A 12,067-nucleotide genomic window follows, 5' to 3' on the forward strand; every position below is an offset into this window, starting at 1 on the left:
CGCGCGTGCTTTGCCTGCAGCCGACAGAACTATTCTCCCCCTCCCCGTGTCCCGTCCCGTCCTCCCACTCTCGCGGTATCTTAAGCCAAGTCGCGGCCGCGGCCGCTTTTCCTATGGAGAAGAAGGAAGCAGCGACGCTCGTGCCTGGAACGTCGCGGCCTTGCCCCGCCCAGCTTCCGTAGCCCCGCCCCCCGAGTGGCTTCGTGGATGCCGGTGGCTGCAAAGCGCGCTAGGCAGTTGGCGCTGAGGAAAGCTTGGCGCCCCGAGCCGAGTTTCCGGGCGGGCCTGAGGGAGGAGGAGAAGGAGGCGGCAGCGTCCGATGGCGGCCGACGTGGAGTCGTCTCTGGAGCTGAGCCTGTCGAGCAGCTACGCGGGGCCCGGGTCTTTGCCGCCCGCGCGCTCCCGTATTTTCAAGATCATCGTGATCGGGGACTCCAACGTAGGGAAGACGTGCCTCACCTACCGCTTCTGCGCGGGCCGCTTTCCCGAACGCACCGAAGCGACGATCGGGGTGGACTTCCGCGAGCGAGCCCTCGACATCGACGACGAGAGAATCAAGGTGAGCCAAAAGTTGGCGGGCCGCTGCTTCTGGTTCTCCCCAGATGGGACTCCGGTCCCTTCTTTCCCTCCCTCGCCGTCATCCGGGTTGGCTGGGGGCGGATGAAACTCTGGGCGGGGAAAGTTAACGGTGAGCCGGGAGCCCCTTTTCTCCCCCCCCCCCCCCGCGACCCCCGGTTTGGCCCACCAGCCGAACGCGAAGGAGTTTGAAATGGGAGCCAGCGTTTCCGCGCTGATAAACCCTGGTTGCTCAGTGTGAGGAACTAAACTTACAATCCTAGGTTTACAAAGCTTAGAACTACCTCGGCTTAACTTCATTGCTTATTTGACCCCTATAACAATCATTAAGTGTTGTACCACATGATTCTTGACATAGAAACATAGAAGATTGACGGCAGAAAGAGACCTCATGGTCCATCTAGTCTGCCCTTATACTATTTTCTGTATTTTATCTTAGGATGGATATATGTTTGTCCCAGGCATGTTTAAATTCACTTACTGTGGATTTATCTACCATGTCTGCTGGAAGTTTGTTCCAAGGATCTACACTACTCTTTCAGTAAAATAATATTTTCTCATGTTGCTTTTGATCTTTCCCCCAACTAACTTCAGATTGTGTCCCCTTGTTCTTGTGTTCATTTTCCTATTAAAAGCACTTCCCTTCTGGACCTTATTTAATCTTTTAACACATTTAAATGTTACGATCATGTCTTAAGACCTTCCACCATTCTTGTAGCCCGTCTTTGGACCCCTTCAATTTTGTCAATATCTTTTTGTAGGTGAGGTCTCCAGAACTGAACACAGTATTCCAAATGTGGTCTCACCAGCACTCTATATAGCAGGATCATAATCTCCCTCTTCCTGCTTGTTATACCTCTAGCTATGCAGCCAAGCATCCTACTTGCTTTCCCTAATGTATCTTTTACTTTTATGTAGGCTGAGAGCATCTGCACCAAACACAAATTCCTTGTGTGTCCAATCACACTTGGCCAATAAAATTCTATTCTATCTATTCTAACCCTGCTCTTGTGTTCGCATTTACTATTCACTTGTACCGTTTTGGATGTAGCAAAAAGTAAACAAAACCCATACTCATAGTAAGAACCCCTCAAATGAGGAAAAGTCAATTAATCACAAGTTTCAGATCCGCATGACAAATAATCTACAGGTCTCAAATTTCACTTGGAGTCATACAGACCCGAGCATAGTAGCAGGGCTAAACACGACTTAAGCATAGCCCATCTGCTGCAACGTCCTTCCTGTCAACAACTACTTCAGTTTCAACCACAGCAACACACGAGCACACAGATACAAACTTAAAATAAACCGCTCTAAACTCAACTGCAGGAAATACAATTTTAGTAACCAAGTAGTTGATGCATGGAACTCACTACCAGACTCTGTAGTATCATCACCTAACCCCAAAAACTTTACCCTTAGACTATCCACTGTTGACCTCTCCTGATTCCTAAGAGGTCAGTAATGGGCATGCAGAAGTGCACCAGGGTGCCTTCCATCCCCTGTCCTAATGTTTCTCTTTTACTAGTATCATGTATAATCAGTATACATAATAATCAGAGATCATATAATAATCATTATATCTTTGTATACCACCAATACATACATGACAAAACAAACAAAAACAAAAAAAGTTGATGTCAACGTCACAGAAGACGAAATTGTGACAATTGTGCCTCACCGTTTGGCTTGATGTACCTTGTGATTTTGTTTCCAAAGGAGACAAAATGAGAAATTCTGTATGACTTGAGTAGTAGCAATAGCATTTAGATTTATATACTGCTTCCCGGAGGTATTCAGATTAGAATACCTTCGGGACCGTCTTCTGCCGCACGAATCCCAGCGGCCGATAAGGTCCCACAGAGTTGGTCTTCTCCCGGGAACATCGACTAAACAATGTCGTCTGGAGGGCCCCAGGGGAAAAGCATTCTCTGTGGCGGCCCCAGCCCTCTGGAATCAACTCCCCCCAGAGATCAGAACTGCCCCCACCCTCCTTGTCTTTTGTAAATTGCTTAAGACCCACCTATATTGCCAGGCATGGGGGAATTGAGACATCTCCCCCAGATTTATATAGTTTTATGTATGGTATGCTTCTGTATGGTTTTTAAATGTCAGGTTTTAAGATAATTTCTTTTATATATTACATTGCACATTGTTATTATCGTTGTGAGCCGTCCCGAGTCTGCGGAGAGGGGCGGCATACAAATCTAATTATATTATTATTATTATTATTATTATTATTATTATTATTATTATTATTATTATTATTATTACTTTACAGCCCTCTCTAAGCGGTTTACAGAGAGGAAGTATATTGCCCCCAACAATCTGGGTCCTCATTTTATTGACCTAGGAACGATGGAAGGCTGAGTCAGCCTTGAGCTTTCTGAGATTCGATCTGCCAAACTGCTGGCAGTCAGTAATCAGCAGAAGTAGCTTGCACTATTGCACTCTAACCAGTGTTCCCTCTAATTTTTTTTTGGGGTGGGCGGAAAAGTATAATGTCTGAGCGGCAGTCCCTTCGGGACTGGGCGGCACAGAAATAATAAATAAATAAACAAACAAACAAACAAATTAAAAACCCACCCTTTTTTGCCTCAGAGAATTTCAAAATAAAATACTGTACTGTGTGTCTATAACAGTGAGCTCATAATAGGGAAACTCTATCAATATCAAAATGCCACTTAAATAGTTGAGCTAGTTTCAAACTGGATTTTGATTTTCTTTCTCTCTCCCTTACTCCCATTATTTTTCTTTCTCTTTTCCTTCCTCTCTTTTTTCTATCTGTTTCTCTCTCTTCCTCTCTTCCTCTCTCTCTCCTTCCCTCTCACTCTTTCCCTCTCGGCTTCTGGGCAGGTTTGGAAAACTCTGAGTTGATGATGATTTTTAAGTGAGCGATTGCTCACTGCTCAGCTTAGAGGGAACTATGACTCTAACCACTGACACAGGCAAAATTACCTAATGCAGAGGTTCTCCTTTTTTTCACCAATAGGGCCTTAAACTTGGGACCCCTGTTCCATTGCCTACCAATGTATTTGCCCCAAGAATGCCCGGCAGCAGTGCCTTGAATTACTGGATAAAGGCATTTATAATGACTGACAAAATTGTTTCTCCACCAAAAAGCAACTTTTTGCTATTTCAGTCAAAGTATTAATTATAGATCAGCGATTTCCAATTTTTAAAATTTACTCTTTATTTATTTTATTTATTTAGTCGATTATTTTATGCCGCCCTTTTCCTTAGACTCAGGGTGGCTTACAGCAATAGCACTTTTCAACAGAGTCAGCATATTGCCCCCATAATCCGGGTCTGCATTATGCGTTATGAGCCAGGGTAGCGCAGCAGGTAGAGTGCTGTACTGCAGGCCACTGAAGCTGACTGTAGATCTGAAGGTCAGCGGTTCAAATCTCATCACCGGCTCAAGGTTGACTCAGCCTTCTATCCTTCCGAGGTGGGTAAAATGAGGACCGGGATTGTGGGGGCAATAGGCTGGCTCTGTTAAAAAGTGCTATTGCTAACATGTTGTAAGCCAGCCTGAGTCTAAGGAAAAGGGCGGCATAAAAATCGAATAAATAAATAAAATAAAATATTTGTTTTTAATTTATATAGTTGCCCATCTCACATACATGACTGGCTCATAAAATTTATATATTCTAACAACAATGGCCTTGTCAGTGCCTGTTAAGATCACTGCCGCGTGCTTTAATGGCGTTTCCTTGAAAATTATTCAAAACTCCAGCTGATCCAAAATACAGCAGGTTATTTGTTGGCAGGAAAAATTTGAGATTCTAATGTAAACCCAGCACTGCAGGCTACAGCTAGACTTCTGGGTACAATTCAGGATGCTAATTTAATCTGGTTTTGTATACTGATATTGGCAGGAACACCTCCTTTAATTAAATCCTACCCATTCAATGTGTCTGCTTTAAATTGGGATGCTGAAGTTTCCTCTTGTCAGAGATGCTCTGGACAGCCCCTTACCAGAATTCCAGACAATTCCATCATTCAAGATCTTTAGAAAAATATTAGAAATGTAAAGCATCTGTCATCTGCACCTCTATAACTGTCTGGTTTGGTGCTGCAACCCAACAGTACCGACACAGACTTCAGAGGATAATCAGAACTGCAGAAAAAACAATTGCTGCCAACTTGCCTTCCATTGAGGACCTGTATACTGCACGAGTCAAAAAGAGGGCGGGGAAAATATTTACTGACCCCTCACATCCTGGACACAAATTGTTTCAACTCCTACCCTCAAAATGTCGCTACAGAGCACTGCACACCAAGACAACTAGACACAAGAACAGTTTTTTTCCGAACGCCATCACTCTACTAAACAAATAATTCCCTCAACACTGTCAGACTTTCTACTAAATCTGCACTTCTATTCTACTAGTTTTTCTCATCATTCCTTTCACCCATTTCCTCCCATGTTGACTGTATGACTGTAACTTGTTGCTTATATCCTAAGATTTTTATTAATATTGCTTCTTTATTGTTTATTTGACCCCTATGACAATCATTAAGTGTTGTACGTACCACATGATTCTTGACAAATGTATATTTTATTTTATGCACGCTGAGAGCATAGGCACCAAGACAAATTCCTTGTTGTGTCCAATCACACTTGGCCAATAAAATTCCATTCTATTCATCATTCCTATCACCTATTTCCTCCCATGTTGACTGTATGACTGTAACTTGTTGCTTATATCCTAAGATTTTTATTAATATTGCTTCTTCATTGCTTATTTGACCCCTATGACAATCATTAAGAGTTGTACCACATGATTCTTGACAAATGTATATTTTATTTTATGTACACTGAGCATATGCACCAAGACAAATTCCTTGTGTGTCCAATCACACTTGGCCAATAAAAATTCTATTCTATTCTATTAATAGAAATGATATTGAAAATATGTTTTTATTTAGACAGGTACTATAAATATGCCATCATCACTTGTCCATTTGAAGTTTGCATTGATCGATTGACATGTATCTATATTTGTATGGTCTTACTCACATTTCTTCACTTCCCACCTCTAGATTCAGCTCTGGGATACAGCAGGACAGGAACGTTTTAGGAAGAGCATGGTGCAGCATTATTACAGGAACGTACATGCAGTTGTGTTTGTATATGACATGACAAATATTGCTAGCTTTCACAGTATGCCACTTTGGATTGAAGAGTGCAAGCAACATTTGATCACCAATGAAATACCTCGGATTTTGGTTGGAAACAAATGCGACCTAAGGAATGCGATTCAGGTGCCTACAGATGTGGCTCAGAAATTTGCTGACACTCATGGTATGCCACTGTTTGAAACTTCTGCTAAAAACCCAAATGACAATGATCACGTGGAAGCCATATTTATGACATTGGCTCATAAGCTGAAGAGCCACAAACCACTCATGCTTTGTCAGTTACCGGATACTACAATTCACTTGAAACCAGAACCGAAACCTACGATGCCATGTTGGTGTTAACTTACAGTATAATTGCATTCAACATTGTATTATTCTCTTTGCCAGTGCTTTAAGAATGTGCAGTGTTTTGATTTAATAAGAATTATCTTCTGCTGGGCACTTTATTCAGTCCTTTTATATGTAGAAATTTAGTATGTGCACTTAGAAAGCTGTAGCGTCTAAGTAATTATAATGTTTAGGGAATTATTTTTGGTTTTAGAAATTTTTTTAATCTGTACAAATAGATTGTTTTACAGAAAAAATGGTCTCTTAGTTTTGAGAGCTTTTTTCCAAACTCTGGATATTTTAAAATGTATTAACTCAGATCTCTGCCTTTATTGTTCAGTATATCCTGTTTTCCCCAAAATAAGACATACAGTACCTTGATAATAACCCCAATAGGACTTTTTAGTGCATGGCAACAAGGACAAGCACTTATTTCAAGGTTCAAAACAATATAAGACATTGTCTTATTTTGGGGAAAACACTGTAAGAATATTTTTCTATGGAGGCCAAAAAATCAGTTTAAATTTATAATTCTTGGTACACAATTTTATGAAAATACAATGGAAGGAAGGTTCAATATGAATAAACTATTACTATTAAATAAATCTAATAAATAAATAAATTACAAACTTTTGCCCTTAATTTCTTCCCATTTATTTTTTTTAATTCATTAATTTTAGAAATAAATTATATAGTCAGACTTTTTTTAATTTTAATTTCTGATTGTATTGCTTTTGTTGAATGTTCCTAAAACTCACTCACTCTCTCTCTATCTCTCTCTCCCTCTCCCTCAATAAATGATGTTTATTCCCATAATGTTCCATATAATTATTATATATTTCAAAGTAAGAGGAAAAGAATGTGAATCTCCTGTATATTATTGGAAATAATACTGAAAATTTCAGCTTATTCTTGTAAGATGGTTACATTGCTTTAGAAGCACATCTATTAGTAGAGATTCCATTAAGTTCAACAAAAGTTTTCATTAGATCATTCAACTTTGCTTTTCTGGCCTTTTGCCTTTTTTCCCATACCTTCCAGTAAAACTGGAAGCTAGAAGAATGAAGTAAAAAGTAAGCAATCCACACTTTGAAAAAGTCTTAAATCACTATATTTTCTCTATTTAATAGACTGTGTATTACAAACTATTTGCAGTATTACTACTGGTAGATATGTGCATCCTCCTCACAAGACAAAACATTACCCTTGATTTGAAGATTAAAAACTGGACTTCTAAATTCAAGTATTTAACACTGCAGAATCCATAGCACATTTAATAAATCATAAACAAGTGCTAGCCAAAATTGCCTGGTTTCCTGCCATTTATTTTAAAATAGTTGAAATATTAACATCATACAAAGATACCGCTGCTTATATCATTTAACAATTAAAATATGGAAGGGATGGCAGAAAATAGGGAAAATTGTAAGATTATGTAAAATTGGTGCTCAGAAATTGCTGAAAGGGCTCTTAAAAATTTTTATCTTAATTATTTTGCACATAAACGCTCCTAGCAAATACTGAAGACATGAGCAAGGCCATCTGATGATCAATGCATAAGTTGCACAACTTTAAAGACTTTCTTTTGGCAAAGCAGTGATCATGGTGCAAACTTTCAGCTCATTTCTTAAGTGGAGCTTTAGATTTGTATATAGGTCATATAAATAGATATCCACAACTTTCTGTTAAAAGCAGTCATTTTTATACGTTTTTATTGGTTTTTATTTATGTATGTTTTTGGACAGTCATAAAACGGTTCAAGGGAAAAAGACATTCTTCATTTTTGAATGAAATACAAAAATGCCCAGACATTTTCTTCCTAAAACCATTCAGTAAGCTTGTGCAGGACACATTTCGCAAATGAAAGGTCCAACTCATCTCAACAGCTATACTAGACATTGCTGCTCTTAATTAATGGAGTAGTTAATGCTACCTCATTAACACATTGTGCTTGACTCTTAGGAAAGCAAAAACCATTTATACATCATGTTACATTTGTACTTTTCTTTAACTCAGTAGGAAAACCAAAATAGCTAATAATAATTGGAATAGTGCTTATCTGAACTGTTAGCATACGTAGCATTGGAAATTTGGCCATTTAAAATTCTTTTAAATGAAGCGTTGATTAATTAGTTATGATGGTAAGAGTTTATTAATTGGTCCACCTGTATGTGAATTCTGTAAGGATTTATTCCTATCCATTTAATATGTTTAATGGGTGTTATATCTAAACTTAATAGAACTGAGGTTCTGTTCGTCCTGTACGTTCAATTTTGCGTTAATGTTTTGGGAGCATAAGCCATGAGACTAAGGGATTTTTAAAAAAAAAATAGTATCGGTGTTACTTATTAATGTTTAAAAGAACAATGGCCTAAATGTCATTAACCTATAATGTCTGTTCCTCAAAAGTGAAAGTTCTTAAAAGGGTTTTATATTTTGTATCCTGCAAAAGTTAAATATAGTTATATATAGTAAATTCATATTATATGTATTATATTGCAAGTTAATATACTGTTGTATAAGATTGTAACATTGTAGATTAAAAATATGTTGTTTGCACCTTAAAACAGAATAAAACACAGAGAATGCAGTATATTTGCATGGTTGGCCAAATGTGTAAATGGATTGTATTGAGAATTTTTAGATTTTTCCTCCCAGTCATTTGTGTATTGTTTATTTGCATAGCAAATATGGAAGGCTGTTTATGTTTGAAATAAGGGATTTTTGTAATAATCATTTTAAGCCTTAATTATAATTTCAATTTACGTACTGTCCATGAATAATCTTTTTAAGAGTTTATTTAATGAAATGTTCTTAAAATATTTTTCAAATGAGATTACTCTATTGAGAATTTACCTGCTTGCTTCATCTGTATAATCCATGTTTTTAAAAAGTGTAGAAGATTCACTAATGATGTAAGAGCTTCATTACCTCTTATTAGTAAAAAAAAACACCTTTGAACAAATATAAATAACAGTATCATAATATTGATACAGTTCAGCTTCATAACATTGTTTCAGAACAATTTATTTTTATAGGATTACCATACAGATAACTATTTTTAATGCAAAGTGCTTTTTAGTTTATTTTTCTCTAATATAATTTGCTTTGCCTTCCCCTTCAAATGAAGGTTCGTCGTCTATCAAACTAGTACCGCATTGTAAATGAATAAATGCTACTAAATAACATTCCTTTTCTGTAGTCTGTTTTTCACAAAGTTTAATTGCAAATAACCTGAATTTGTTACACTACTAGTGAATACAGAAAGTCCACGACTTATGACCACAATTGAGCACAGACGTTCTGTTGCTTAGTGAGAACTTTAGTCCAGTGAATTCTGTCCCATTTTATGACTTTTTGAAACATTTCTTAAGTGAATCACTGCAGTTGTTAAATTAGTAATACGGTTGTTAAGTGAATCTGGCTTCCCCATTCACTTTGCTTCTCAGAAGGTCACAAAAGATGATCACATGACACTGGGAAGCTGCAACCATCATGAATATGAACCTGTTCTGCATCTGAATGTAAATCACACGACTCTGGGGAAGCTGCAATGGTCTTAAGTGTGAAAAATGGTCCTAAATCACTTTTTTCAGTGATGTTACTTCAAATGATCACTAAATTAACAGTTGAGGATCATCTACATTAAACTCTATCTTGAACCTTTCATTCTTGAAGTGATTGTCTTAAATCTTTCTATGATGGCAGCAGGTGACTGAGATTGAAGACCTCAGGCAGCTGTTGTGGTTGGATCACAGCCAGCTCCTTTAATCACAGACTCTGGAGAGGAGGAACTGGGTCCCTTGCATCATAGGCCCTTGGGGCTATCAGATGAGTCAAATAGTGATGGTGAGGAAGGGATAGAGATTGAGGGTCCTGCAGAGAATATAGAATACCCAGCTAGGCCCTTGTCTGGGTCTGATGAAGAGAGGGACATTGTGGATCCTATTTTAGTGCACGGGTAAGAAGAATGCGTGGGAGACGAGCAGGTACCCGGATGTAGAGAGAGGCCTTGCATACTGCTGTGAGCAGTGTGTAATCACAGTGTGTTTAAAAGGGGAAGAGACTGGGAGGTTCCCTTTGCAGGAAATCAACATTTCTAACTATTTTATTTATTTATTTATTTATTTTGTCCAATACACAATGAGGGTTTTAATGGGTATACAGTGTTCCCTCGATTTCCGCGGGGGATGCGTTCCGAGACTGCCCGCGAAAGTCGAATTTCCGCGAAGTAGAGTTGCGGAAGTAAATACACTATTTTTGGCTATGAACAGTATCACAAGCCTTCCCTTAACACTTTAAACCCCTAAACTGCAATTTCCCATTCCCTTAGCAACCATTTAGATTATTACTCACCATGTTTATTTATTAAAGTTTATTAAAAAAAATATTTATTAAAGGCGGACGAAAGTTTGCCGATGACGTATGACATCGGGCGGGAAAAACTGGTATAGAGAAAAAAACCACAAAGTATTTTTTAATTAATATTTTTGAAAAACCGTGATATAGCTGTTTCGCAAAGTTTGAACCCGCGAAAATCGAGGGACCACTGTATATCTATATACACATAGTAAAATACATGATAAAGGTTATAGAGGAGATACTCATAGTAAAATATATTTAAGAAATAATAGAAAAGAAGGTATAGTAATAGAACATGTCAATGAAAGAATAGAAGAAGAGATATAGGAATAGAAGAAAGGTATAGGAGATATAGGAGAGCAATAGGACAGGGGACGGAAGGCACTCTAGTGCACTTGTACTCGCCCCATACTGACCTCTTAGGAATCTGGATAGGTCAACCATTCTAACTACAAGAGGGAAAGAGAAAGTTCAGTTTCCCCCCTCTCAAATATTGCTGCAGTCAAATATAGTTTTGAGAAGGCTGTGAGTATTTCTGCTTCAGCCAAATTAAAGGTTTTAAGTTACAACTGTGTTTTGGAACAGCCACTATCAGTTTTGCCACTCACTTTGAATTTTGGCAGTCGACAGACATTCTTTGCTTTAATTTGTGGTTTTCAACAGGTTTGCTTGTACAATCGACTATTATAGTTCCCAACTCTGTGTTTTAGTGTTAATTGAACTCTTAATTGCTGGCTGGTCGTGGAGTCAGATAGAACTGCCTCTACTTCAGCTCCAGTGTTGCCACTGCCACCAAAGAGTGCCAATGTGTTCAGAGTAGCCAAGAGGGCAAAAATTAAGGGGCGGGAGAGATAGAGAGTGTTGTGGTTGGCTCTGGCCCAGCTCCTGCCCCAGGGAATGGGGAGGTGGATGCAGGGGAAACTTCAACATGTCACAACATGTGTTATTGCCGACAGAATCAGTTCAGAGTTTAGTTTCCTCGGACAAAGAAGAAGGTGGGAGTGACTCGGCAGAGGAGGGCTTGGCACACAGCCAAGGCAGTCAATCTCCCTTATCTTCTATTGCTTCAGATGATGACATTTTGGATCCACGCAAGCACAGAATTATGCGTAGAAGAGACCAAGTAAGAACATATTACAGGAAATAAGGGAGGCCACCTGTGTTTGGGTGGGGCTCCAGTAATTAGGGCTGCTGCTATAAATAGCAGCATGTGGATTTGGCCATTGTGGAAGAATATCTGTTGCAGTTTCGTCAGGAATCTTGTGTGCTGGACTTTGTTGCTTTTTCACGCCTTTGAAACCAAAGCAGAGCAACATGTGTGTGTGTCTCACTTCATTGGAAGAAGAAGGGGTGTGAAGTTTCTCCACAGCTGCTAGCTAAGTACTTAATGACTGCTTAAGGTTAATTGTACAGACTACCTGGTTGTTTTGGGACAAGTGCTCTTTGCAATACAAAAAGAGTGCTTAGTTTATTTTGAATTTTTGGATAAAGAACATAGTTTTGAATTTTCAAACGTGTGTGTGTCTGAAATTTGTACCATTGAATTTTCGGGAGGCTCCTATCATTGAGCCCGAGAGAACAGAGAGGAGTTCAAGAGGAGGGCAATCCCTTACGAAGACTCAAGACAGGAAACAATGAAGCCAAGACTGGCTTG

At 38.8% G+C, this 12,067-nt stretch overlaps 1 protein-coding gene across 1 annotated transcript; it reads left to right on the forward strand.

The window, feature by feature from the left end:
- Positions 1-109: 109 nt before the first annotated feature.
- RAB33B (RAB33B, member RAS oncogene family) lies at positions 110-6,861 on the forward strand. The gene is made up of 2 exons (XM_070757729.1): positions 110-559; positions 5,626-6,861. Exons 1-2 carry the CDS (start codon positions 320-322, stop codon positions 6,064-6,066), a joined length of 681 nt encoding a protein of 226 aa, XP_070613830.1. The 5' UTR covers positions 110-319; the 3' UTR covers positions 6,067-6,861.
- The last annotated feature ends 5,206 nt before the right edge of the window (positions 6,862-12,067 follow it).

The sequence above is a fragment of the Erythrolamprus reginae genome, chromosome 7 (genome assembly GCF_031021105.1).
Source record: "Erythrolamprus reginae isolate rEryReg1 chromosome 7, rEryReg1.hap1, whole genome shotgun sequence".
Lineage (NCBI taxonomy): Eukaryota > Metazoa > Chordata > Lepidosauria > Squamata > Dipsadidae > Erythrolamprus > Erythrolamprus reginae.